The sequence below is a fragment of the Papio anubis genome, chromosome 12, assembly GCF_008728515.1.
Source record: "Papio anubis isolate 15944 chromosome 12, Panubis1.0, whole genome shotgun sequence".
Lineage (NCBI taxonomy): Eukaryota > Metazoa > Chordata > Mammalia > Primates > Cercopithecidae > Papio > Papio anubis.
In genome coordinates, this window is record NC_044987.1 from 119,454,710 (window position 1) to 119,478,854 (window position 24,145).

The following is a 24,145-nucleotide window of genomic DNA, read 5'->3' on the forward strand; positions in this document are numbered from 1 at the left end:
CTATTTACTAAGCTTAATAGAACACAGGGAGAAAATTTCTAATACAGGACCTTCGTTTACAGTTGTGTATCTGGACCTTTGGCTCATCTTGAGATGCCTTCTTGTTAAAGTAGAGGGTGAAACCATTCATAGAGCTCTCGTCTGACTGCTTTGCCGGTCGCAGTATGCAGCACATGAACGTTTCACGGGACCACCGTGCAGTAATGTGAGCTGTCAGTATTACTCAGTGAATTCCATATGCACTGACCGTGTGAACACTTCTGCTTTGCTCGGTTCCTGGTTGTGGCTTGGGGTTTTAACAGTGATGGGCACAGCCTTTCAGCTGGGAAGCGTGGAGTCTAAGTAGACTCATGGAAGTGCAGTGAAGCGGTGGCTGTGCAGTGGCACAGTAGACAGAATCCAGTGTAGCTCAGGAAAGGAGCTGGCCCCGTTGCCCTCCGAGGGGCCAGGAGAGCCTTCCCAGAGGAGGTGGAATGGTTGAACTGAGGGTTGTGAGGTCTGATTCAGCATCGAGGGGATCATGGGAGTGAGCAGCAGTGGGAAGAGAGGCTTGATTGGAGGAGGGAGCACCCAGCAGCTGTGAAGGGTAGGGCAGCCACACTGGTCCTTAGAGGGGATGCTTTCCCAGGGAGCAGTGGGAGAAGGGTGGCTGACCAGGAAACAGGAAAGGCAGGGAGGGCTGTGAGCTCACAAGAAGGTGGCTATCCAGGGCTGAAGTACGTTCTCTAAGAGCCTTGTGGGAGGTTGGAGATGGGCAGTGGAGTCTGGACAGGCAGAGGGAGGGCACTGTAGCAGCTGAGCTGTGAGCTGGAGACAGGGCACTTGAGGCACTTCCTTGGTTGACAATAAACCCTTTCTTTTTATCATTTCTACCAGTCAGTTATGTCGTTTTCTGGTAGGCAATGTCGTGCTTGTTTAAGAAAACTGCGTGAGACAGAATCAAAAACTTTTACAAGTCCATTTATATTTGTACATTCAGCCTTAGCTGTATGGTCTCGAACACTAGAGTGTTGTGTTTTCTTGACTCATCAACAGAATATCATACTCTGACACACTTTTTTTTTTTAAGAGATGTGATCCCACTGTGTTGCCCAGGCTGATCTTGAACTCCTGGGCTCAAGCAATCCTCCTGCCTCGGCGTCCCAAGTAGCTGGGACTACAGATGTGCCACCACACCACAGGAGGAAATCCCTAGTAAAGCATCTTTCACTTCCAGCTTTATACCAAGACCTTTGATTCATTCTGAGATACCTGTTTATTAAATGAGCAAACTTCCCATCTTTGACCTGATATCTCTAAGACCATGTCACAGACTGAAAGGAAAGTGGCAGCCCAGTTTTCCTTGGTCTTGCGTATGCTGAGGCTTGAGTTTTCAGTTGTGGTCTTCGGTGTCTGTGAAAATACTGGCCAGTGTTCTCAGCTGGCGTTCCTTGCATTCTTTCAGCATTGCACTGTGGTTCTAGACCCCGGTCTGACGCAGTGTCGGGCAGCCCTTCTGCGTGTTTGTGCTGCTCTTCGGTAGCACTTGGTCTAGCAGAACATACCAAGTCCTGTCTGCAGAACCTTGACATGTCAGGCTTGGAAAGTGGTCTCAGAATGCTTACTCACACACATCTGGGACATTTCCAATGTAATAAATGTCTCGGAAAAAGTTTGGCAGATTGTTTAATTACATGTAAAAGCTGCTTGTGGCTTTCCTTGCTAATATGAGCCTGAAAAATGCTAACTACAATTATAATGAAATCAGGGAAAGCTTGCACATACGCTAAGGTTTTTCTGGAGAATTGCTTACCTGTGAACTCTGAAGCCGTTCCTGAGTGGTGCCAGTGTGGTATTGTAGCATAAGAAGAAATGTACATTTGGTCTGTGCCCTGGCCCCTGGCACAGAGCTCCTCAAACCCCTGGACTCTCAGGAGTGCTGAGAGTGTCCTTATGTGCTGATCAGGTGACTGGTGACTGGCCACCCTAGGTAGCCTCAAGGTAAGGACTGGTCACTGGAGGCCGGGCATGGTGGCTCACACCTATAACCCCAGCACTTTGGGAGGCTGAGGCAGGCGGATCACTTGAGGTCAGGAGTTCAAGAACAGCCTGGCTAACATGGTGAAGCCCCATCTCTACTAAAAATACAAAAATTAGCTGGGCGTGGTGGTGTGCACCTCTAATCCCAGCTACTCGGGAGGCTGAGACAGGAGAATCGCTTGAACCCGGGAGGCCGAGGTTGCGGTGAGCTGAGATTGTACCACTGCACTCCAGCCTGGGAGACAGAGCGAGACTTTGTCTCAAAAAAAGAAAAGAAAAAAAGAAAAAAGGGCTGGTCACTGGGAACACCTAGGCAGGATTAGAGGGTTAGGACTTTGAACTCCATGCCTTAGCTTCTGGTTGAAGGTTGGACTATCTAGTGGCCAATGATGTAATCAGTCATGCCTATGTAATGAAGCCTAAACCCTAAAATGATAGGATTCTGGGGGCCCTGGGTTCCTGAACATGTAGCAGTTTCTGGAGGGTAGTGCCCTAAGAGGGCATGGAAGCACCACACTCCTTCCCACTTACTTTGCCCTGTGCATCTCTCCTGTGCACCTGGGTCCTTTGTGATAGCCTTAAAAAAAATAATTAAAGATGGGAACGCACTGTGTTGCCCAGGCTGGTCTCAAATTCCTGGCCTTAAGCAGCCCTCCCGCCTTAGCCTCCCAAAGTGCTGGGATTACAGATGTGAGCCAACATGCTCAGCCTGTGATATCCTTTATAATAAATGGGTAAGTGTAAGTAAAGTGCTTCTCTGAGTTCTGTGAGCTGCTGCAGCAAATTTAGTCGAACCTGAGAAGGGTATTATGGGAACCATGATTCATAGCTGCTTGGTCTGAAGCACAGGTCACAACCTGGGACTTGTGCTTAGCACCTGCAGAGGACTGGAGCGGTCTTGTGGGACTAAGCCTTAACCCTGTGGGATCGACACACTCTCCAGGTAGACAGTGCAAAATTGCATGGGATTAGAGGCACACAGCTGCAGAATTGCATGGGATTAGAGGCACACAGCTGCAGAATTGCATGGGATTAGAGGCACACAGCTGCAGAATTGCATGGGATTAGAGGCACACAGCTGCAGAATTGCGTGGGATTAGAGGCACACAGCTGCAGAATTGCGTGGGATTAGAGGCACCCGGCTGCAGAATTGCGTGGGATTAGAGGCACCCGGCTGCAGAATTGCGTGGGATTAGAGGCACCCGGCTGCAGAATTGCGTGGGATTAGAGGCACACGGCTGCAGAATTGCGTGGGATTAGAGGCACCCGGCTGCAGGATTGCGTGGGATTAGAGGCACCCGGCTGCGTGGGATTAGGCACCGGCTGCAGGAGTGCGTGGGATTAGAGGCACCGGCTGCAGTGCGTGGGATTAGAGGCACCGCGACTGCAGGGAGTGGCGTGGGATTGAGGCACGGCTGCAGGTGCTACACCCGACATCTGGTGTCAGCAGTGGCGGTGTAGGTGGAAGTAGGGAAAACGCTTTGATTTTTCCTATCCTCATTGGCCAGGGAGGTCAGCACCCCCTCGTTTTACTAGAGAAGGGATGTTAATCAAGTGCTCTGCCCTTCTCAAGTTCAAGGTGCCTGAGACACTGGCACCCCTCCTGGCACCTGTGTCTATTTGCTCCATGTTTTGATTGTCCTATCACTGCCAGCGTCACTAGGCATGACCACCGTGTTCCAGAGCATGTGGCAGTTTGTGAGTGACAGAGTGGCAGCCAGTGGCCTAGTGTCCCGCAGGCAGAGCAGACTGTTTGTTTCTCTATGGCAAGTATGCGGCAGTGCCACCAAATGGTGGTGTCAAATGATGCCCAAATGGCTCACCAAAACCTGAGTGACAGTTTCCACAGCAAAAAAAAAAGGGGGGGAGAAAACATAGGTTCAGAATTTCTTGGAAATGTTTGAAATGCATGTGATAGAACTCTAGGTAGGAAGTGGGCTTGTTAGATACAGTAACTTAGCATGCATGCAACTAGAGTAAACAGTTTGACCTACCAACCCAGCGACCCATCTGTTTATTTTACTTTTTTTTTTTTTTTGAGACAAGGTCTCACTCTGGCCAAGCTAGAGTGCAGTGGCATGATCACCGCTTCCGCAGCTTCGACCTCCTGGGCTCAAGGGATCCTCTCACCCCAGCCTCTTAAGTAACTGGGACTGCAGAGGCACACCACCACGCCTGGCTAATTTTTGTAATTTTTGTAGAGATGGGTTTTCACCCTGCTGCCTAGGCTGGTCTCGAACTGCTGAGTTCAAGCAGTCTGCCTGCCTTGGCTCCCGAAGTGTTGGATTACAGACGTGAGCCCCTGAGGCTGGCCCCCATCTGTTTGTTTTAATAAATATGTAGGACTGAATTTGACTCACAGTTGACTAAGTTACATTCTAAAGTGGCCGGAAAACTTTTATTGGTAGTTTCCTTCATAGGAAAATTGGGAGGTTCTCACTCAAAATTGGCTTATATGGCCGGGCACGGTAGCTCACGCCTGTAATCCCAGCACTTTGGGAGGCCGAGGCGGGCAGATCACAAGGTCAGGAGATTGAGACCATCCTGGCTAACATGGTGAAACCCCATCTCTACTAAAAATACAGAAAATTAGCTGGGTGTGGTGGCGGACACCAGTAGTCCCAGCTACTTGGAAGGCTGAGGCAGGAGAATGGTGTGAACCCGGGAGGTGGAGCTTGCAGTGAGCTGAGATGTGCCACTGCACTCCAGCCTGGGCGACAGAGCGAGACTCTCTCAAAAAAAAATTGGCTTATATTTGGGCATATGTTAGGATACATGTAATGTTTAAATGAAAGCAATAATTTGAATATCAAGGTAACTAGTGATAAGTTTATGGTTATTTATACTGTTAAGTAATAGGGTATTTTAATCTATCCCTTATTGCCATGGGGAGGTTTAAAAAAGCAACATTAAAAAAGGAGAAATTGTGCTGACATTTGAACAAAATAAATGGATTAGTTTTCAAGTAATGTTTTATTTTTAGGAATAGTAAGGCAGCCCTCATTTTGCGTGGTGGTACTGTGGGACTAGAAAAATGGCCTTTTGGGCCAAAGTGGTGCAAAGTGACCTTTTTCTTTTGGAGTAAACATATGCGCACGCACATGCGCTTACCTGCGAAGCAATCTGAATTGCCAGTGGGGAAATGGATTACTTGCGATCTTTAATTTTTGTTGTTGTTGTTGTTAAGGCATAAAAATCTCTCTTACTGTAAATTATAAACATAGAGGAATGACAAGCAGTAACACATTGATGAAATACACTGTAATTTATAACATTAGAAACATTGATAGTTAAAGTACATAACCCTTTGACACAGCAGGTTCATTTCTAGGTGGATAGCTTAGAGCAATCTGGCGTCTCCTTTTAATAGTATTTTAACGTACAATTTTTATCATAAAATGACATTCCTAAAAAAACCTTACCTAAGCACATAATTTTAGAAAAATCAATACAGTGTCTCAATTGTAATGTAAAATAAATAAGAGGAAATTAGTTTACAGTAAAATGTTTCATTGTATAAATGCTTGGGCATGACAACGCTAGAAGACAACAGGCCCGATGTGTGTACTTTCTGATGACCAATGTTTGGCTTTAAGAGAAGATTGTCAGAAGCTACTGCAAAGAAGAATATAGGAACACGAAGGAAGAGGTGACTCTGCTGGATAAAAATGTGTTAGGATAGGTAAAAGTAGACCAGTCATTTATACGTAATAAGAGAAAAGGTAAATAATGAAGTTAGAGATAACATGCCATTCGTATTATAGATTGTCACCTGGAGACAATGAGGAAGTATTATAATCTCACAAAAAAAACCCTAAGCCGCCTTTGTTTCCAATGAAATGTCAGAATCATTCCCTGGGTCATGTCAGACTCGGAGGAGCAACAAGACACCACAGAAAACATATGCTTCCCACCTCACCCAGCAGATGGCCAGGCACGCACCCAGTCGAGTACATGAAAAGATTTTGGAGATTCCTGTATGATAGGCAATGGGGAATGGAGAATGGATCTGAAAAAAGGGAAAATTAACATCAAGGTTTAATAACACACCAGGATGGTAAGGCCACAAGGAAACAAGCATTTTATTATGTTGCTGGCCTACTGGGGATAATTTAGCAGTATCTTTTAAATTACAAATTCCCTTTGACCCAGAAATTCTAAGATTTTATCTTACTGATATACTTTGTACAGGTATAGAATGATGCATGTACAAGGTTATTCATTGCCATATTATTTGTAATAGCAAAAGATTGGAAGCAGGAACGTAAACCTCATCAGTAGGTGAACAGTTAAATTATGATTCATATTCTATGTATGCCAGGAAGCTGTAAAAAGGGAGGAGGATGTTATGAGCTGATATGGAAATATCCTTAACTGAAGAAAAGCAAGGACGAAGGAATATATTTGCCTATATATGCATTAAAAAACATCTCTAGATAAACAGGAAAGGCACAAGTTTATTACCTACTGTGTGGAAGAGTGAACAGGGCTGAAAGGGAGATTTCTCTATATCCACCTTTATTACTGATTCAAAAAAAATTTAGTACTTTTTCTAAAGGTGTGTGTAAAAAAAAAAAAGAAATAAAAAGGTCTGTTAGGCTGGGTGTGATAGCCCCTGTAATCCCAGCACTTTGGGAAGCCATGGCAGGAGGATCCCTTGAGCCAGGAGTTCAAGACCAGCCTGGGCAACATAGACAGACCTTATCTCTACAAAAAAAATTTTAAAAATTAACTGGGCATGATAGTGTGCACCTGTGGTCCCAGCTCTTAGGAGGCTGAAGTGGGAGGATTGGTTGAGTATGGGTGTTCAGGGCTGCAGTGAGCCATGGTTACAGCACTGCACTCTGGCCTGGGCAACAGAGCAAGACTTGTCTCTAAAAGCAAATAAAAAAGCCCTGTCCTAAGCTCCTTTCCTTTGCTGCTGCTACCACTGTTATTAAACCTTGTTGGGGCCAAAATGTATTTAGAAATACGGGTTATACACTGACCTTAGTGATGGCTTTATTATTTATTTATTTATTTATTTTGAGACAGAGTTTTCCTCCTGTTGTCCAGGCTGCAGTGCAATGGCGCGATCTCGGCTCACCGCAACCTCCGCCTCCTGGGTTCAAGCGATTCTCCTGCCTCAGCCTCCTGAGTAGCTGGGATTACAGGCATGTGCTACCATGCCCGGCTAATTTTGTATTTTTAGTAGAGATGGGGTTTCTTCATGTTGGTCAGGCTGGTCTTGAACTCCCGACCTCAGGTGATCCGCTTGCCTCAGCCTCCTAAAGTGCTGGGATTACAGGCATTAGCCACTGTGTCTGGTCATTGATGGCTTTAGACTATCAAGTTCAAACAGGCGTTTTCTGATTTCATGCTTTGAAGACAGTTTATGATTCAGTAATTTTTTGGCACGTGCATAGGTCTATTAGATATTTGAAATTGAAAAATATTTTGTATTCCTGTAAGCATGATCAGTGCCAAAAGTCACATACTTGCTCTGTTGGGAACTTCGAAAAATACTGTATAAACTGGATGTCGTATGTTAATGTTATTTTCTAGTGTTTTAAATTTATCCGAAACTCTTGTAAGCGAATATTCTTTTTAAAAAATTGATTGCAGAGGCTGGGCACAGTGGCTCACCCCTATAATCCCAGCATTTTGGGAGGTCAAGGTGGGAGATTCGCTTGAGGCCAGGAGTTCAAGACCAGTCTGGGCAACATCACATCTCTTAAAAAACAAACAAACAAACAAACAAATGACTTGGGCACTGTGGTGCACATCTGTAGCCCTAGCTACTTGGGAGGCTGATCCTAGGAGTTGGAGGCTGCAGGGAGCTATGATTGTGCCACTTCACTTCAGTCTGGGTGACAGGGCGAGACTCTCGAAGAGGTAAACAAATATAAGAATAAAAAGGTGATTGTAGAAGGCTTTCATTTCTATTAGAATCAAGGGTTTCTGCCCTTTATTTATTTTTATTTTATTGGTTTGGTTCTGCCCCTCCCCTCAGGCTAAGTTTAAACATGTTAATTAGAATGTTTTTTCTTTGGCTTTTTTTACTAATATATACTTGAATTCCGAAGTATATGAAATATACATTCTCAGTAATATTTCAGGTTGTTTTGAAACATTCATGCTAACATTAAAAAAAAATTTTTTTTTTTTTTTTTTGAAACGGAGTCTCGCCGTGTTGACCAGGCTGGAGTGCAATGGCGCGATCTCGGCCAACCGCAGCCTACGCCTCTCGAGTTCAAGCGATTCTCCTGCCTCAGCCTCCTGAGTAGCTGGGATTATAGGCATGCGCCACCATGCCCGGCTAATTTGTATTTTTAATAGAGACGGGGGTTTCTCCATGTCGGTCAGGCTGGTCTCGAACTCCTGACCTCAGGTGATCCGGCTGCCTTGACCTCCCACAGTGCTGAGTTTATAGGCATGAGCCACTGTGCCTGGCTGCTAATATTTTTAATTGTCTTGCTTGTTTATTCTATGGAATTGTATGTGTTTAAGTATTGAAATGCTAAAAACAACCAAAAATAGTTTGGTTTGCTCTTAGCAGAATGATAAAAGTAGAGGAAGCAAAACTTAGAAACTCCCATGAGAAAATCCCAGTTTTGCCAAAAAAATAAGTTTTCCAAAAAAGAGAAAGGAATAAAAAGGAGTGGAGCTACCATATGCTACAACATATATGACCTTGAAAATACTATGCCAAGTGAAAGAAGCCAGGTACAAAAGGCCACAGAGTGTATGATTCCATTCCTGTTAAATGTCCAGAACAGGCAGATCCACAGACACAGAAAGCAGATTGGTGGGTGCCTAGGGTGGAGTGGGGAGGGAGGGTTGGTGATGATTACTGATAGCTATGGGGTTTTTTTGGGGGGGCTGACGAAAATGTGCTGTATTAGATAGTGGTAATGGTAGCACAACATTGTGAATATGCTAAAAACCACTGAATTGTACTCTTAAAATGGTTGGGATTGAGAATTTTATGTGACTTTTATCTTGACAAAAGTTTTAAAACATAAGAGCAGTATGGTCATAAGTTTTTTGAGTGGAAATTCACATCAGTGTTTCAGTTACTATGAAGTAATGCAGCTCCCTTCAGAGTGAAAACAAAAAACAAGTTAAATTGTCAAGGATAATACAGTTTCAGAGCTGACAGACCAGATGGATTATAAATTGTGTTCGTTATAAAGTGGCTGACAATGCCACTTTAGCTGGTGAAGAAACCACATCTTGAATTAAGGTGTCCCATGTTTGGCCTTCAGTGATACTGATTTGACATTTAGAAACACACAAATGCACCCTCCTTAGTTGCTAAGCCAGAAGTGAAGAGAGAGGCACAGTGAATTTTTAACCTCTTCATCCATGTACTTTTTCTTTTTTTTGAGATGGAGTCTCCCTTTATCGCCAGGCTGGAGTGCAGTGGGGTGATTTCAGCACAGTGCAACCTCCGCCTCCCAGGTTCAAGTGATTCTCTTGCCTCAGCCTCCCGAGTAGCTGGGACTACAAGTGTGTGCCACCATGCCCAGTTAATTTTTGTATTTTTAGTAGAGACGGGGTTTCACCATGTTGGCCAGAATGGTTTCCATCTCTTGACCTCGTGATCTACCCGCATCAGCCTCCCAACGTTCTGGGATTACAGGCATGAGCCACCGCACCCGGCCCCTTGTACTTTTTAAAAAGCACCAAGGGCTTTTGGCCGGGCGTGGTGGCTCACACCTGTTATCCCAGCACTTTGGGAGGCCGAGGCAGGCGGATCACGAGGTCAGGAGATCTAGACCATCCTGGCTAACACGGTGAAACCCCGTCTCTACTAAAAATACAAAAAATTTAGCAGGGCATGGTGGTGGGCACCTGTAGTCCCAGCTACTCAGGAGGCTGAGGCAGGAGAATGGCGTGAACCCAGGAGGCGGAGCTTGCAGTGAGCCGAGATCACACCACTGCACTCCAGCCTGGGTGACACAGCGAGACTCTGTCTCAAAAAAATAAAATAAAATAAAAGCACTAAGGGCCTTTTTCCTCTTTTTCTCTTCCAAATGAAAACCACATTCTGTTTTTGTTAAGTTCAAGCTGCAGTTGGTAGTGGTGGGCTCCTTGTCATTTAACAGAGACTGAACAAGTTCTGGAAGACAGGACCAGGTCTGAGGGTCAAGTGCTGTTAGCCGTCCACCCACAAGCCAAGGACCCAGTATCGGGAGAGCAGAGAGGCCGAGGACATACTGGTTCTTAGGGGCGCTCAAGGTTGTTCACCCTTGGAAGCAGTTTGTGAGCAGTGAAGGCAGGAAGGCAAGCTGTGAGCACCCAGGAAGCAGAGGCAGAGAACGTAGACATTCTTGGAGGATTTTTGTTAGCAAAGATAAAGGCTTTGGGAGGCTGAGGTGGGCGGTTAACCTGAGGTCAGGAGTTCGAGACCAGCCTGACCAACATGGAGAAACCCCGTCTCTACTAAAAATACAAAATTAGCCAGGTGTGGTGGTGCATGTCTGTAATCCCAGGTACTCAGGAGGCTGAGGCAGGAGAATTGCTTGAAGTTGGAAGGCAGAGGTTGCGGTGAACTGAGATTGCACCACTGCACCCCAACCCGGACAGCAAGTGCGAAACTCCATCTCAAAAAAAAAAAAAAAAAAAAAAAAGCAGGTGCAGGGCAGGCTAGAAATCCAGAAGGTTGTCAATAGACTGACAGTGATGGGGGCATGTGTGATCATTTTCCACTTCATGTGTCGGAATGCATACACCTGCTTTCTTCAAACTGTTAACAGTACTGCTGAGAACTGAGTTAACAGTTGAGGTATTAAGTAACTTCATTTTAGCCATGTGGCAAAAATCAACCAATGCATCACAAGCCAAGGATTTGCATTTGAGGGGCAGACAGAGAGGAGGTGTTAATGTGGAAGGGGCTGTGGGACACCTGTCGAGCCACTCTCCTGGGTTAGAGGGCTGGTGGCGATACTGCCTTTCAGTTGAATGGCACGTTTGATGGTTTTCTCATTTGATTGTTACGGTTGTGGACCATGGGTAGAATGTAGCTATCTTTGCACACATTTTGTAGATACATAAACCAAGGGGAATAATAACTTAAGTGACGTGTTTGAGGTTGGAAGGGTCAGTTCTTTTCAAACATGGAAGGACAGTGAATTAGCTTTTTTTTTTTGAGACAGGGTTCACCTTGTCACCTAGGCTGGAGTAGAGTGGTGTAGACATAGCTCACTGCAGCCTCAACCTCCTGGACTCAAGCAGTCCCCACACCTCAGCCTCCCGAGCAGCAAGGACTACAGGCATGCACCACCATGCCTGGCTATTTTCTGTATTTCTTTTTTAGAGATGGGGTTTCACCATGTTGCCCAGGCTGCTCGAAATCCTGGGCTCAAGTGATCCTGCCCGCCTCAGCTTCTCAAAGTGCAGGGATTACAAGCATGAGCCACCACTCCTGGCCGTGAATTAGCATTTTGTTTTGTGTTTTGTGTTTTGTTTGGAGACAGGATCTTGCACTGTTGCCTAGGCTGGTATGCAGTAGTGTGATCATGGCTCACTACATCCTCAACTTCCTGGGCTCAAGTGAGAGCCTCCCACGTCAGCCCCCAAAGTAGCGGGGACTACAGGTGTGCACCACCACAACTGGATCATTTTTGTATTTTTGGTTGGGACCTGGTTTCACCATGTTGCTTGGGTTGGTCTCGAACTCCTGGCTTCAAATGATCCTCCCACCTAAGCCTCCCAAAGTGCTGGGATTACAGGCATGAGCCACCGTGCCTGGCTAGCGAATTAGTATTTAAAAAATATGTACTTCTGGGTTCCCTCAACAGGAGTGTTGATTCAGCAGGGTGAGGCCCAGGAGTCTGTATTCGAATCAGCTCCAGAGGTGGTTACTGTGCAGCCAGTCTGTACTGCCCGTCATGCCCGTGCCACCTCAACACCGTGGAGTCTGCGTGCTTTGCTGATGCGAGAGCCCAGGTGTGCGGTGTGTTGTTTTTCCTGATAGGCAGCATTCTGGTTTTGTGAATGGGTGTGCCTTTGGTCCCATTGCCATCACCTGGACTGCGGACATTGACTGGGTTTCTCCTGGGTGCCCAGAACGTTGCCACATGTGCGGGCTTCTGCTTTTCAGAGTAGACTGGGGAAGACAGCTGGACATGCAGCCGGGAAGTGAGGAATGCCGGGGCTGGGGGTGGTTGTGACCACCTCGCAAGGGGACCTGTCTGTGTCCACGTGGGAAGCGGAGGAGGCCCCTGCAGGAAATGGCCTCTAGCTGGGAACATCAGGTAAGTGGGAGCTGGTCAGGGAAAGGCAGCAGATTCAGAGATCAGCAGGAACAGCCGTAGTGTGGAGGGCCAGCAGAGGAACAGACGGCATGTTGAGGGAGCTATAGATTGCTTTGTGACTGATGTGCTATGAGGCATGAGGTGAGGAGTGAGAAGTAGGAGTCAGAATGGGCAGAGGTGACTTCTGGAGCTGCCACTCTGACCTCTCTTCTGTGTGCTCCTGATAGAGTTTCAGGGACTGGATGAGGCAATCCGTGTTAAGTGCTTAGAACAATGTCTGGCAGATAGTGCAACAGAAGTGTGTGTTATGACTTCTCATTTGGGTTAGCAGTTATTAGGGGAGCTTTGGGCTTGACCTTAAGGGCAATGGGAAGTTACTGAAGGATTTTAAGCAGGAAAGTCACAGAGTCTGATTTGTTTCAGAAAACATAGAGAATGGATCGGAGTGGAGAAAGATTAGAGGCAGGGACGAGTCAGGCAGCTTTTGTAGTAGACTATGGAGACACAGTGGCCTGGATAAAGGAAGCTGGGGTGAGGAGGTAGAGGAGTGGGCAGTTCTAGAAGATATGTGTGTGAGGGCGAATTAGGGGTCCTCAGCAAGTGGTTACTGTGGAGGAGGAGGCGATGTGATGTCTCGGTGTCTGACTTGGACAACTGGATGCTGATGTCCACTGAGTGAAGGCTTATGAGGAGTTGGGAATTGGGGCAGGAAGAAGATGATGAGCTCAGTGTGGAGAAAGGTTTTTGAACCTCCAAGATAACTTGCCTGTAATCTCAGCACTTTGGGATGTGGAGGCAGGAGGATCACTTGAGCCCAGGAGTTTGAGGCCAGCCTGGACAACATGACAAACCCCCATCTCTCCAGAAAATTAGCTGGGCATGGTGGCACGTGCCTGTGGTCCCAGATAATTGGGAGACTGAGGCAGGAGAATCACCTGAGCCTAGGAAGTCGAGGTTTCAGTGAGCCATGATTGCCCCACTGCACTCCAGCCTGGGTGAGAGAGTGAGGCCCTGTCTCAAATAGAAATTTTAAAAAGGGCAGTTGGGCATTTGCCTAGAGTAGGTGATTGAAGCCGTGGACACAGGCTGGATCAGGCAGGCACACTGCATGGGGCGAGCAGCAGACCTGGAATGTGGAACCCCAGGAGCAGCAGCGTTCTGTGACTAGTCAGAGAGGAAACCGGGTGAGGTGAATAGATGGGGGTGAACAGTCAGAGGCTACCCAGTAGGTGAGGACTGGAGCTGGCCTTTGGGTTTAGCAGAGGAGAGGTGGTGAGTGCCATGCAAGCAGCAGGCGCTGGAGACAGTTGCAGTGGCGAGTAAGGGGGCAGGAAACAGAACTGAGGACCGACGGATGCAGGCTGGAGAAATGTTTCTGAACAAGTTACGTGTCCATGTGGACACCGTGTATTCTGATCATGTCCTTGGGTTTAGCATTGTTTAGAAAGACAGAGAAAGGAGGACTGATCTTTTTTGTTTTTAATGCTAAGCAATACAGACTTAAAAAAAAAAAAAAAAAAAAAAGTAAATTATCTTACTTCCAACCCTCATTCCCAACCATAGTGGGTAACCAGCATCAGCAGCTTGGTGTGTTTCTTTCTAGATTTTATCTTATGTATACTTGAAAAATACATAAAAGCATGTGCTTGCTTTTAACCAAGTAGGATCATACAGAAATGCGGTTCTACACTGTGTTTTTTTAACTCAGTATTTATTTGGTCACTAAATACTAAGTATGGGCATACGTTTTTTCAGTATGTATTTCTTAAAGAGAAACTGACAGGGAAAATAAATAAGATACTGTATTAGTCCGTTCTCACACTGCCATGAAGAAATGCCAAGACTGGGTAATTCATAAAGGAAAGGATTAATTGACTCGCCGTTCCACATGGCTGGGAAGGCCTCAGGAAAGTTACAGTCATGGGGGAAGGCAAAGGATGAGCAGGTCCCTCTTCCACCCGGCGGCAGGACGGAGTGCATGTGAGCAGGGGAAATGCTAGACTCTTATAAAGTCATCAGATCTCGTGAGACTCATTCACTATCACGAGAACAGCACATGAGGGAACCACCCTCATGATCCAATTACCTCCACCTGGTCCTGCCCTTGACCCATGGGGATTAGGGGGTTATAATTCAAGGTGAGACTTTGGGTGGGTTCACAGCCATATCAGATACAGTGGAACCTTAAAATGTTTGTGTAATCTGTTACATGCAAATAATGTCCGGTGATTGAAAAGCCAGTGCTACTTCAGTCACAGTGGCTTTGAATTCATGGTTAGAATTCAGTGAGATGATGAGACCAAATTTTCATAAAATTTATAAAAGCGTGAAGTTTGTGGTCTTCTTTTCTAGTGTCCTCCTGTGCCCCTTCTATCACTAGGAGTGATCCACCCTTCCATCTTATCTGTGGACTGATGGGCAGGTAGATATAGATGTTTATTAGCATACTTTTAATCATGGCACCAGAGTTTCAAAACATGATTTGCTCATTCATTTTAATATATAAACTTCCAATTTTCTTTATTTCAAATTTGACATACTTTTAAACCTAGACTGAGGCGAGTAGCTTCTACTGCCTGAAGATCACAGTGTGAGCTCTGCATGCCGGTTTCTCAGGTCCTTGTGTCCGTTTATTAGACCTCTCTTCGACTGAGAAGACACAGGCTTTGCCTCCTGTGAAGTTCTTTTTTTCTGTTTTTTTTTTTTTTTTTTTTTTTTTTTTTTTTTTTTTGTGGTAAAATACATGTAAGGTAAAAATTACATCTTAACCATTTTTAAGTGCCCAGTTCATGGCATTAAGTATAATCACATTGTTGTGCAACCATTACCACCATGCATTTCCAGAACTTTCTCATCTTCCCAAACTGAAACTCCATCCCCATTAAACACCAACTCCCTGTCTCACCCTCCCCACCCAGCATTGTCCAAACACCTACCATTCTGTTTTCTGTCTCTCTGAGTTTGACTGCTCTAGAGACCTCATATAAGTGGAATCCTACAGTATTCTCCCTTTTCGTGACTGGCTTATTTCACTCAGCCCAGCATCCGCAAGGTTTACCCGTATTGTATTATGTGTCAGAATTTCCTTCCTTTTTAAAAAATTTTTATGTATTTATTTATTTTTGAGACGGAGTTTCGCTCTCGTTGCCCAGGCTGGAGTGCAATGGCGCAATCTTGGCTCACTGCAGCCTCTGCCTCCCAGGTTCAAGTGATTCTCATGCCTCAGCCTCCCAAATAGCTGGGATTAAGGCATGCACCACCATGCCTGGCTAAGTTTTGTATTTTTAGTAGAGACGAGGTTTTGCCATTTTGGCCAGGCTGGTCTTGAACTCCTTGCCTCAAGTAACCTGCCTGTTTTGGCCTCCCAATGTGCTGGGATTGCGGGCATGAGCCACCATGTGCCACTATGCCCTGCCAATTTCCCTTCCTTTTTATGGCTGAATAATATTCCACTGAGTGAAGTTTTATTTCATTTTCAGCAAAAGGTTAGTGAAATAATGAAAAGTAATTAAAAAGCAAAGCAGAGCTATTGAAGGAGATTATAGAGAATAAGAGATGTGGAATTGTAACATGTTATGGCCAAGTAAAGAAAACGGGAAGAGGAAAGGGTAAGGGGCAGGGCCCAGGCACCCCTGTGAGGGTGGGGACCATGAGCCTCTGCTACCCCTTTCCCACTGGTGATGGGGGCTACTTTGAGCCATCGGAATGACAGGAAGAGAAAAGGTGGATCGCTTTTGGCAATAAACGTCACATCTGATCCATAGGACTTAACTTGAAATTGACCTGATTGTGGCTTTTGAGTAATAATGTCTGGTCTATATAATATGAACCTATTATCCAGATCTAAACCTTTTGTCCAGAAATGATAAACATCGGCATTATTAGGCATTATGTGAAACTAAGTTCTTAACTGATTTTAGTGTTATTTTCTGTCTTCTCAATCCTAGATAATGTCAGATAGAAATACATATTGGCATTCTTCTGACTTATATTTTAAATGAAAATATTCCAGTAATTATTGCATCTATTCTGTTTCAGAAAATACTTGACACTTTAATTATTAAATAGAGTGTCACTTTAAACTAGTGGTATATTTGACATAAACTTTTTTTTCCTAAATAGGAAAAAATGTACACTGACAATTAGATTCCTGTGATGTAATAAGGTAGATCATTTATTGCACATATTTGGGGTTCCTACCTTTTTTTTCCTGCAATAATAATACAAGCAGTGCATATAGGAACATGCTTTTGAGATCTTAAACTTTGGAATTTCCTGTCTAATGTTTACCTAAACTCCTAAGTTTAAATTTGCTTTGATATATTTTCAGTTGTTGGATTCTTCTGAGCAGAGAGAAAAGTTTTTTCTTTGAGTAGAATAATCATCAACGTCTATAAATTTGTTTTCTACTGTAGCCACAGTAGTATACCACAGAATAGTTTTGGTAGTTGAATATATTGGGAATACTTACATTTAAGCAAAATAATAGGAATTATCTGTATTCTCTTTGGTTTTAGAGGCAAATCTAAAATCTGGAAATTGAATGAAGATAGTTTGGGGCTCTTAGGAAAACCTTAGGGAAACTGTATGAAAGAGAAAAAGGCTTGCTGCTGGTGCTGGAAGAGTGACAGCGTGCTGGGGGTTTGTGTGGGAGTGAAGGTGGGGCCAGGTGGGAGCCTTCCTGTTTCTGGAGGGTTGGTCTGTGCGGGATGTGCAGCAGTAACTCAGGCTGCATGGTTCTTGCACCATCTGAGTTGTGAAGTGCTCTTCCTCCACTTCCAGGTCCTCCTGGTTATGAGGACTTAGGCTCTGACTAGGTCTTTTATTTAAAGGTGACGAAATTTGTTCATAATGGACTTTAAAAATAAAACGCCGATATTCCACCTTCCTGGGACTGACAGTCCTGGGACCCTGCCACCTTGTCAGGATCCTGCATCTCCTCTTCTGGTCCATTATTACCCTCCCAGCCCTGCCAGCCTTTCAGCTCCCTTGCCTCTTCTACTTCATTGCGCTTACCTGGCAGAAACCACCCCATTCAGTCTCTTCTCCATGCCCATTCACCTCCACTGACCCGCAGAGGCCCTGACTGCCGCCAGCATCCCTGTTAGCACATCCTGCCCTCTTTCTTCTACCCATCCTCTCCTCTAGATGCCATTTCATACCTTCTCCCCTCCTGTCTTCCCCAAATGCAGATGCAGAATGATGACATTGTGTTTGTTTTTTCTCTGTGAAATTGGAAGAAATCAGAAAAGAACTTCCACCAACTCCCACCTCATCTCTGGATCTGCACCCCATGTAGTCTGCCCTCTTTCCCTTTACTGCGGGTGATCTGTGTGCCCCAGAAAATGTCAGCCTCTCCTCTTAGTCGCTGGACTTACCTGCTTTCAGTTGGAGTCTTATCAGTTCCTACCTGCCCCCTGGAATCTTGCCCTCACTATGCAGATGTCTGTCTCATCCTGCAAAGGTCTTCCTTGACCTCCTCTCTTCTCCAGCCACTGCACTGTTTTCCTTCCCCTTTACTGCAGAGTTCCTTGGAAGAATTTTCTGTACTCCCTGCTTTACTTCCACTCTTCCCATTCGCTTTGGACTCCGTCTAGTCAGAGTTTTGACTCGCCACTGCAGCATGCTGCAGCTGTCACAGTCACCATTGATCTCCTTCCAGCAAGTCCAGCCAGCGAGCATCAGCCAGCTCATTTGATCCACCAGCATCAGTGAATACAGTTGATCATCCTCCTGGAAATAAGGATCTTCAAAGATCTTGAAGGGTTTCCTGGTTTTCCTCCTCCTCTCTGGTTGCTCCTACCCTCTTTTGCTGATGCCCCTCAATGAGACTGTGGGGGCTTGATCCCTATCTCTTCTCATCCTCCACCCAGGGCCTCACTGAATGCAGGGAACAAAATGATTATCCCCATTTGCAGTCTCTGCAACACACCCAAGAACTTCAGACTGTGAATTGCACTCGATTGTCTAATAACCACCTCAAATTTAGCACGTCCAAACCCAAACTTTGACATCTTCCCTTCGAAACATACTCTTCCCGTAGCACTCTGTTCTCAGGAACCAATGACTCCGTCATTCACTTGCTCCCTCCAGAATCCGTGGAGGCATCCTCGGGCCTTTCTTTCTCTGTGATCTTTGACCTGCCAGGAACTCCTGCTGGCTCTGCGGTGAACAGGTCCAGAGTCCTGCTTCTCACCACCTGCGGCGCTCCCACCCTGGTCTACTGCGTAATTGCAGTCATTTCTTACCCATCTCCGCGCTTCTGGTCTCGCCTTCTCACAGGCTGTTCTGAACACAACATCCAGGGGAATCCTTTGAAAACTGGTGAAGGGCACAGCTCATGAGAATTCTTACTTAGGCTCCTTCTTTTCTCTAATACTGATCTTAGTTCAGACCCTCGTTTTTCCCTGGGATTATTGCAGTGAACTCACCCAGCGACCTTTCATTGCTCCAACAAACCCATTTCGAGCACATCCCTTATGCTAATGATTGACTGAGACTTTACCAGTTTTGCCCCATTTTCTGTTCAGGGTCCTCAAAGTCTGTAGATAAGGCAATTTCTGTAGCCTTCAACATGAAATCCAGGTTCCGTGCTGTGTGCTGTGGTCTCTGAAGGGCTGCCCACTTCTGACCTCACCTGCTTCCTCCGTACACACTGCCCGTGCCCCAGCCCTGCTGAAGCCCTCACTTATCAGATACCTTCCTGCTTTTGTGAAAGAGGCTCTCACTGGCTCTACAGCTTGTTCCGAATTCAGCTCAATTCAAGTGCTGTGTCCTTCAGCAAACCTTCCGAGAAGCACTCCCACTTCCCATCATGGATGGCTTCTGTTCAGATCCTGCAGTATCCTGGGCACTTCTCACCCAGAGCACTTGCTGCTCTGAGGTTCCTACCAGCTTGTCTGTCTGTTCTTTAAAGCATCCTGAGGAGTGGACAGGCCTTGTTTCTCTGTTGCTGCAGCGGCCAGTCTGGACGAGATATGCACTATTTCTTGAATGAACTGTAACGTCCGATCGAGGTGGAAGCACTCACTTGTGCTTTGATGCATCTCCCCTCCAAACACAGCAGTGAAAAGGTACAATTTAAGTAGAGAAATAAACCCAAAAGCATAGCCAGCCCCTGAAGCAAGAGAAATACCCTTCAGTACACAAACAGACGAGAAACCTCACATGGTCAGCATGAATTGACTAGATTTCGCTGGCCACTGAGCTGCAAGCTCGAAGCAGGCAGTGTCAGTAGGAACCTAGGGTTTTTACAAGGGTAAGGGTAACAGGGACTAAAGTGCTCAGTGGAATTAGAACTAGATGTAGCTTTTTTTTTTTTTTTTTTGAGACAGGGTCTCGTCACCTGGGCTGGAGTACAGTGGTACGCTCACAGCTCACTGCAGCATCAACCTGCTGGGCTCAAGCAGTCCTCCTGTCTCAGCCTCCTGAGTAGCCGGATCTATGCTACTGGGTCTACGCATGGTGTGTGCTCATTTTTTATGTTTTGTAGAGATGGGGTCTCACTATGTTGCCCAAGCTGGTCTTGAACTCCTGGGCTCAAGCAGTCCTCCAACCTTGGCTTCCCAAAGTGCTGGGATTACAGGCGAGAGCCACCATGCCTGGCCTTAGATAGTTTTTGAAGCTGGAGTTAGATACGATTTCCCCATCTAAGGCAATTCTCTGCTATAGAGATTGGGGCTGTATTGGCAGTTGTGGTCCTAGGAAGGTAGAACGCAAGGCCTGGGATGAGTCCTGCTGTTCCATGATTCTCTGCCAGGGTCTGCACTGTCAGTGACATAACCACGTGACAGAATCCTGCATCACCACGGAAAACCTAGTTCTGGACTGAGGCCTTGGAAGGCTCGGAGGGCAACCACAGAACACTAGTGCTATGGGCTGAATACTTTTGTGTCCCCCGCTCTGCCAAAGTCACGTGCTCAAATCCCACTCTCTAGTTTCACTGTATTAGAAGGTAGAGCCCTTGGGAGGGGATTAGGTCATCAGGGTGGACTCCTTGTGAATGGAATAATGTGCTTAGAAGAGACCCCATAGAGATCCCTGGTCCCTTCTGCCTTGTGAGGTCACAGAAGCTGGCAGTTGGGCCCTCACCAGACACCGAATCTGCTGATGCCTTGCTCTTGAACTTCCAGCCTTGAGAACTGTAAAAAATGAATTTCTATTGTTTTAAGCCACTCAGGTAATGGGAGTTTGTTATAGCAGCCTGAATGGACTGAGCCACTAGACAGGGAGGAGAACGCCAGCAACAGAAAACCTTCTGTCACGATGAGCCTGAAACCCAACATCAAACTTTCTACCACGATGAGCCTGAGACCCCAATTCCTCTATACTCTAATACACATCCTCACAGAGTTGATGCCTTACAGAGCTGTGCATTTACTGCATCGGAAATTTAAGGACAGACAGTCTGGCAAAAACTGTCAAAATAAGTATGTTTAAGATGCTTAAAAACATAAATTAGCATCCATGAAAACAAGAAATTTTCCAAAAGGAAACAAGAGCAAGAAGATGTGACCCAAAAATAAAGGAAGAAAAAAAGGAAGAAGAACTTGAAATCTAGTAAATGAAAAGGATATGAGCCAGGATGATAGACTGTACTGGACATAGTCAAAGATAAAATTAGTGGATTGGCAGTTACTTCACAAAATTGACCCAGACAACAGGGACAAGGTGGAGGGGCACAGTGATAAAATTCAAGGTCCTGTATTCAGGCAAGCCTGGAGGCAACTCTTTACTTTGACTTGACAGTTATGTGCCACAATAATGGCTATTTATTTATTTATTTATTTTTTTGAGACGGAGTTTCGCTCTTGTTGCCCAGGCTGAAGTGCAATGGTATGATCTCGGCCCACCAGAACCTCTGTCTCCTGGGTTCAAGCGATTCTCCTGTCTCAGTGTCCTGAGTAGCTGGGATTACAGGCATGCACTACCACTTCCATCTAATTTTGTATTTTTAGTAGAGACGGGTTTTTTCTGTGTTGGTCAAACTGGTCTCGAACTTCCAACCTCAGGTGATCTGCCCACCTCAGCCTCCCAAAGTGTTGGGATTACAGGCGTGAGCCACTGTGCCTGGCCTAATAATGGCTTTTTAACTGAAGCTAGTTTGAGTCTGTTTGCTTTTTGCCTGCAAGAGGAATAATCTTTTCTCATGTACAAACCCCTTCATAAGATGACACTGTTTCATTAAAGTTAGGCATTAGATGATCTGACAGTCAGCTAGAGTTAATTATCAGAGAAGATGTAAATCAGGGCATTTGATATGATTAATATTGGCACATAAAAAAGAAATCTCTGAAACTTAAGACAAGGAAAACAAACTTGATGGGAGGACGTGGACAGGAGACCGGTTTGCTTAGCGGCCTATCTCCACCCTCCTCCTGCACACCACCCAGCCGAGGAGCCCACTTCCAGGAGACCCGTCTGCTCAGCGGCCTATCCCCACCCTCCTCCCTCAAGCTGCCAAGCCCAGGAGCCCGCTTCTGAATGCTCTGTTCGATCTCTGAAGAGGTTTCAACACTTGACAGGATCCTTATCAGGTTTTAAGACACATTTGGGTGATCTTTATTAGTATTGTTGAAATTTCTTTGTGTTTGCAAGTATGCATTGAAATACTGAATTGGGCCGGGCGCAGTGGCTCGCGCTTGTAATCCCAGCACTTTGGGAGGCCGAGGTGGACGGATCACGAGGTCAGGAGATCGAGACCATCCTGGCTAACACAGTGAAACCCCACCTCGACTAAAAATACAAAGAATTAGCTGGGCCTGGTGGCAGGCGCCTGTAGTCCCAGCTAGTCAGGAGGCTGAGGCAGGAGAATGGCATGAATTTGGGAGGCGGAGCTTGTAGTGAGCCAAGATTGCACCCCTGCACTCCGGCCTGGGAGACAGAGCGAGACTCCGTCTCAAAAAAAACAAAAAAAAAACACCTGAATTGAAGAGATATTCATGTTCTTTAGCTAATGTTATGGTCTTAGGAGCAGCCTTGTCTCCAAAACTCACAGTGTAATATATTTATAATATTTATATATATATTTAATTGCAACAAACTATACTAACATAAAACTTGCCAGCTTCACCAGTTCAGTGAATGCTAGATTCATGTAGTGAAATGTGCTTGTGTCCCCTCCCCACCCCTGCCGTGTTCAGCCTCTGCTGTTACTCCCCAGCCAGGCGCAGCTTTGGGTGTGTCCACAGTCACCCTGCTGCTCTCTTCCACTCTCTCTGACCACACTCAGTTTTGAGCCCCACAAATGTTTCTGTTGTCTTCAGCAATGCCCTGGGATAATTAGGAACCAATTCAGTGAAATTGTGCCTAATTCTAAAAACAGTTTCTGAAGTCAGTTTAGGAGATTTGTTCCCACCCTGGAGGGCTCCTGCAGCAAGAATTCTCCAGCTCTCCCTGCAGACTACCCAGCCGCAGTCCAGTCTGTGTCTCCATTAAACCCACACCTCCAGTTGCCTCCACTGCTCTTAGGTTTAAAGAGTGCCCTCAGGTTTGTTTAAACATCACCAAACTCGTTTCTCCCTGAATGACGCCCCTGGTCTTATGGTAGCAGCCAGGGCCCTCTCAGCTTGTCACTCCAGCCCTGCAACCACTGCCTCCCAGAGCCAGGGCACAGCTGATCAGGACCCCTGGTATTAGCCCGCCACACTCAAAGTTGAGCCTCCATTCCAGAGTGAAGGCTGGACAGAGGTAGGAAGGCCCCCGCCCATGACTGCACTAGCCAGGATGTGGCATCAGCAGCACGTAGCTGGGGTGTGGTGGAGCGGGGGAGAGAGCACTGCGTCGTCAGCTACAGCAGTCTGGAATGGAGTTGCTGCCTCACTGGCCTGGAAAGGGGAGGCAGGGAGCAGTCTTGGTTCAAATGCAACAGACTCTGGCCTTTCTTACTGAATTTTCGATTGTTTGCTGTGAACCCTTAGAATGATCTCCAGCGTCTTTGAATAGTTGTTTTCTTACAGGGTTCACCTGTTTTCCTTGGGAGCAAGCAGGTCAGTGGAGTTTCTTGTGCTGTCATGCTGGAAGTTGATTCCCCACAGTAGGGATTCTTGCAGAAGAAATATTACTTTAGAAGAGAGGCTGGGCACGGTGGCTCAAGCCTGTGGTCTCAGCTACTTGGGAGGCTGAGGCAGGAGGATCACTTGAGCTCGGGAGTCAAAGCTGTAGTGAGCCGTGGTCACACCATGCACTCTCGCCTGGGTGACACAGTGAGGCCCTGTCTCAGAAAGAAAAAGGAAGATAAGGAGGCTAGGACAGGGGTGGTGGCCTTCTAGGCCTTCTTTCCTCTCTCTCCAGCAACTCCAGATCACATGTCTGTGAGTCATTTAAAAATGTCTTCATTGAGTTCACGCCAGGATGCTGTTCAGGAAAATGTGTTGGACTTCTCTGGCTGCTGAGAAGGTGGACTTGGATTCCCCTTCTTTGCCTGCCGTCCTTGTGCCGGGGCCCAGGGATGGAAGAAAGTCAGATGGTCTGTCAGTGTTGTGATTTGTTAGGGAGTCTGTGGTCTTAGGCCAGTCCATTGACACCCTCTTTCTCTGGAGGATCACAGAGATCTCTTCCCCATAACTTGCAATGAGATTGCCTTTGTGCGAGGACCGTGAAGCCTTGATGAAAGGCTTTCTTCAGAGGGTCTTTCTTATTTATTTAATTTTGTTTTGTGATTTTCTAGGAGTTTGCGGCACTTACTAAGGAACTCAATGTATGCAGGGAACAGCTTCTTGAAAGGGAAGAAGAAATTGCTGAACTGAAAGCAGAAAGGAATAACACCAGGGTGAGTGTGACCTTTCTGTTCACCGTCTGCCCCTGGAGCCACTGTCAGAAGGAGGGGTGCTGTCTCAAAACAAAAGGACGACCCACTCTGTCCGGCCTGAAACACTTTTCATACC

At 46.1% G+C, this 24,145-nt stretch overlaps 1 protein-coding gene across 13 annotated transcripts in view; it reads left to right on the forward strand.

The window, feature by feature from the left end:
- Positions 1-24,145, forward strand: part of PPFIA1 (PTPRF interacting protein alpha 1) — a 115,435-nt gene that overhangs the window by 25,746 nt on the left and 65,544 nt on the right. For all 13 annotated transcript variants that reach the window (XM_009185426.4, XM_009185417.4, XM_009185419.4 and 10 more), the window contains exon 3: positions 23,929-24,030. In XM_009185426.4, coding sequence (XP_009183690.1) covers positions 23,929-24,030 — 102 coding nt within the window. The remainder of the gene's footprint in view (positions 1-23,928; positions 24,031-24,145) is intronic.